Here is a 4834-nt window from a genome sequence, read left to right on the forward strand (position 1 = left end):
ATGAGACGTACCCGGCTTTACCCCTTAATTTCGGGTGTGACAAAAATTGTGGTCCACGAATTGGTGAATTGTATTGGAAGTTGCCGCAACATTAAACCATGGAGGGGATGGTGGATGCTTGAATAGGGACGCATGAACATTAGTGTGACAAATAATGATTCAAGATTTCCATGATATAATTGCTCTTAAAAGGACAACATATATATAATAAACATGGGACATATATTGATTAGCATAATCACTGAAATACAAGTACAACCAGCACACACACCTACATTTTTTAAACCAGCCATGGAAGGAACTTCAGATATCACACTCGCTCGCATTATTCAATTTAAATTTGCCCGTAACACATCAAGGCATGATAAAGTTTAAGGCTAAACATTGCAGCACAAACTAGCCTATATATGGCTCTGGTCTAACCACAACGGCCTGACCGTTGACGATGTCGTTGTAGATACAAACACGTACGGTACCTTCCACGAGTGGTGATGGGCCTCATTTGGAGGGAGTACTCGAACTTCTGTTATATCTGGCCTCTCTTAACGGATAATATTAACTGCATCTAAAACCGGGAAGCCAACCAAACCGGGCCATGTTTCGGGTGTTAAACCAATCTTGATTGCCTCCATCTATCAGCGTATTATCCTCTTGTTTTCTGACTTCTGAAGCTGTTATAATTGTAACAAGCATCAATAATCAAGACAAACATACACAATCAAAAGAAACACAAATAATTTAAAAATGTAATTCTATCATTTTGGCATGCATTGACATGATATTATGGTAGCCATCATTCCATTATACTAAGCACTTGTCATAAACCAATGTATTACTATATACTAGTCGAGCACGTAATAAGACCAACAAATATTTACAACAAAATTGATATAAGCACCGACTAACAAAAGGTAGATGCCTACCTGCAAAGAAGGAAGTAGCCTGTATATGGAGATGGTATGTGCTCTATGTATGTCACTGTATATATAGACTGTCACTATTTGTATAACATATCATCTCGTTGATAACAATGCCTTAGGATATAATGATCTTCAGACGAAGGTCATGAAGGACATACCTTCATCATTGCAATATATATATATTAATAAAAGAAGAAGCATATGAAATATAAGAGACAACATAAACAATCGTATAATGTTGTTAATTCATTCTTATTATATTACCATGAAAAGGCAGAAACAATATTGAATTACAAAGGTACCTTTGGCTTGACAGAAGGCAAAAAGTACAAGCGCGATGCAAAAGCAAATACAAGTCAACGTGAACAGTACGGGGGTACTGTTCATCTATTTATAGACACGGGACACAGCCCGTGTAAAATTACATCTAGACCCTTTACATTTGCTAATAACTTTAAGACAATCCACCGAGGTCTAAATAGCTTTTTCCATTTTAAGTCGGTTCCCTTTTCTGTCGTCATGCCGAAGCTCCCTTGCACGTAGCTTCAGCACTGCGTCAACCTTCGTATTATTCGTGCTTTTCACACTGTGTGATTCTGATCCGAGATCGAAGGCACCTGTTCACATATTACATTCGAAAAACATTGTTAAATTATGTTTTTAAGGACATTCGGAAGACGAAGGCCCCCAACATAGGGGATGGTGGATGCTTGAATAGGGACGCATGAACATTAGTGTGACAAATAAAGATTCAAGATTTCCATGTTATAATTGCTCTTAAAAGGACAATGTATATATAATAAACAAGGGACATATATTGATTAGCATAATCACTGAAATACAAGTACAACCAGCACACACCTACATATTTTAAACCAGACATGGAAGGAACTTCAGATATCACACTCGCTCGCATTATTCAATTTAAATTTGCCCGTAACACATCAAGGCATGATAAAGTTTAAGGCTAAACATTGCAGCACAAACTAGCCCCCGGTGAGGCCGTGGAGCTTGTAGGGTGGCGCAGCAACTCCCTGGCCGCAGACAACGCCCCCGGAGCAGCCCTTGACGGAGTCCGGGATATCTGCACAGTTGTATGCTGCTGCGTAGCGTGCACAGCAGCAGTGCCCGGCACTGGGCGGTTGGGAACCCGTGGCGTGGAAGAAGCAGCTTCCTCCTCCACTAGGAAATCCTCCGAAGTCTCGGCGCGGTGCTCAACGATTTGCACCATCATGCTGAGCAAGAAAACAAGCAAAAATCTAAAGCCTAGACCCCTACCTGGCGTGCCAAATGTCGGAGAGGAAATTCTCCGGCCGGGTGGCGGAACGCACTCACCCTAAATCCTAAGATGAGGAGGGGCCTAAGCGTTTTGCCTGTCTAAGCGATGAACGAACACAAGAACACACAAGGGTTTAGAGTGGTTCGGGCCGCCGGAGCGTAATACCCTACTCCACTGTGTGATGTATTGAGCTTGAAAGCTTGTATGAACTTGTGAGTGTGTGAGCCTAAGTGAGCTTGAGCCTCTTTCTCGTGGGGGTCCGGACCCACTATTGTCACCATGGAGTATATCGTCTCCTCCGGCCACGTGGCGGCCTCGGTGCTGCCCACGTGGTGGGGTCAGGCGTTGTTTGCCACGTGGCTAGAGGTAGCCGCATGGACTCCGCGCCTTCTTACTGTAGTAAGGGGTACCCCTGATTCAGGGTACCGACAACTTTGTTATTATATGTGATTTTCTTCTTTGGCGCACATATGAGACGTACCCGACTTTACCCCTTAAATCCGGGTTTGACAAAAATTGTGGTCCACGAATTGGTGAATTGTATTGGAAGTTGCCGCAACATTAAACCATGGAGGGGATGGTGGATGCTTGAATAGGAACGCATGAACATTAGTGTGACAAATAATGATTCAAGATTTCCATGATATAATTGTTGTTAAAAGGCCAATATATATATAATAAACATGGGACATATATTGATTAGCATAATCACTGAAATACAAGTACAACCAGCACACACACCTACATATTTTAAACCAGCTATGGAAGGAACTTCAGATATCACACTCACTCGCATTATTCAATTTAAATTTGCCTGTAACACATCAAGGCATGATAAAGTTTAAGGCTAAACATTGCAGCACAAACTAGCCAATATATGGCTCTGGTCTAACCACAACGGCCTGACCATTGACGATGTCGTTGTAGATACAAACACGTACAGTGCCTTCCACGAGTGGTGATGGGGCCTCATTTGGAGGTAGTACTCGAACTTCTGTTATATCTGGCCTCTCTTGACGGATAATATTAATTGCATCTAAAACCGGGAAGCCAACCACACCGGGCCATGTTTCGGGTGTTAAACCAATCTTGATTGCCTCCATCTATCAGCGTATTATCCTTTTGTTTTCTGACTTCTGAAGCTGTTATAATTGTAACAAGCATCAATAATCAAGACAAACATACACAATCAAAAGAAACACAAATAATTTAAAAACGTAATTCTATCATTTTGGCATGCATTGACATGATATTATGGTAGCCATCATTTCATTATACTAAGCACTTGTCATAAAACAATGTATTACTATATACTAGTCGAGCACGTAATAAGACCAACAAATATTTACAACAAAATTGATATAAGCACCGACTAACAAAAGGTAGATGCCTACCTGCAAAGAAGGAAGTAGCCTGTATATGGAGATGGTACGTGCTCTATGTATGTCACTGTATATATAGACGGTCACTATTTGTATAACATGTCATCTCGTTGATAACAATGCCTGTATTTTTTGGACACTTAGGTAGAAGACACCATCATATTTATAGTCATCGATGATAACGGTGCGTCCAGTTTTCTTCTTTTGCTTAGTAAACATCGGCACATGTTGTGGTTAACAGCATCATCATCTTCTCTAATTGTGGATTGTGCTGTATGTTATTAGCTGGCAGATAGTCTGGTTTACTTATGCCAGACTCACGTGTTAATATATACTAGTGAGCTGCAGCCCGTTTCTTTTTCTCAGGTAATCAATGCAAGATGGAGGTGATGAAGTAACTATTCATGCCAGCAATTTTCTTCAGGTTAATTTGGATCTGACAAAATATCTATGTGATCAAATCAGTTCTCTCATGTGTAAACTTTGGTATTCTTTCAATATGGCAATATATGCTTGCTAACCTATTCCTTATTTTAAATTATACTTCTAAGTGCATAACAAAAGTTATATATATCTAGAAAACCTAAAACAACTTATAGTTCAGAACACTGGTAGTAAATAGTAACTTGGGAGAACAACAATTTATTAATAGTCCAGGGACATTGATCACATGAAAGAAAAGTTGTACTCGTTCAGAACAACAATGTATCGCGGTTTTTAAGATGGTGATGCTGGATTAATTGACGATCACTGGCTCAGATCAGGGTTGGCGATCTGAGGTCCCAGCCGAAGCCATGCTTGACCTGACCCTCCACTATCTCCTTCACTGGTGTAACATCTGAAGCTAGGAGAGCCCTGGTATGGTGCTTTCGCAGTAATATAAGGCTGAAATAGGGGATGTTACGGATTAGAGTTGTATCATTAGGACCTTCGCAGTAATATCAGGGTTCTGGGCGGCGCGGATGAACCCTTGCTGGCCCTTGCCATCTGGTCTTTTGCCTTCTCACGGTAGGGAAATCGTCGAACACAAGGACCTTCCTGTTGGGGTCTCATTCTCTGCCGAAGTTCCTTAAGACGGATAAATTGTCTATAAGCAATAAGATTGAATGCCGAAGCTGCAATGAGCATGTGTAAAGCGCTAAAGGATGACAACTTCGGTTTAAAGTGGTTACCAAGGTCCACCATAATATTGAGCTGAAGAGGAAAAGACCGGTGAATCACTGGTGTTTTGTATCAGGATTATGTATATATGT

General features: G+C 41.0%; 1 protein-coding gene and 1 pseudogene across 1 annotated transcript; both read right to left on the reverse strand.

Annotated features, from left to right (window-relative positions):
• Positions 1 to 274: 274 nt before the first annotated feature.
• On the reverse strand, positions 275 to 668 carry LOC118476999 (uncharacterized; annotated as a pseudogene).
• Positions 669 to 2857: 2189 nt separating this feature from the next.
• LOC100275980 (uncharacterized) lies at positions 2858 to 3629 on the reverse strand. The gene is made up of 2 exons (NM_001367831.1): positions 3594 to 3629; positions 2858 to 3341 (listed from the first exon to the last, which is right to left on the reverse strand). Exon 2 carries the CDS (start codon positions 3300 to 3302, stop codon positions 3066 to 3068), a length of 237 nt encoding a protein of 78 aa, NP_001354760.1. The 5' UTR covers positions 3303 to 3341; positions 3594 to 3629; the 3' UTR covers positions 2858 to 3065.
• Between the last annotated feature and the right edge of the window lie 1205 nt (positions 3630 to 4834).

The sequence above is a fragment of the Zea mays genome, chromosome 4 (assembly GCF_902167145.1).
Source record: "Zea mays cultivar B73 chromosome 4, Zm-B73-REFERENCE-NAM-5.0, whole genome shotgun sequence".
Taxonomy (NCBI): domain Eukaryota; kingdom Viridiplantae; phylum Streptophyta; class Magnoliopsida; order Poales; family Poaceae; genus Zea; species Zea mays.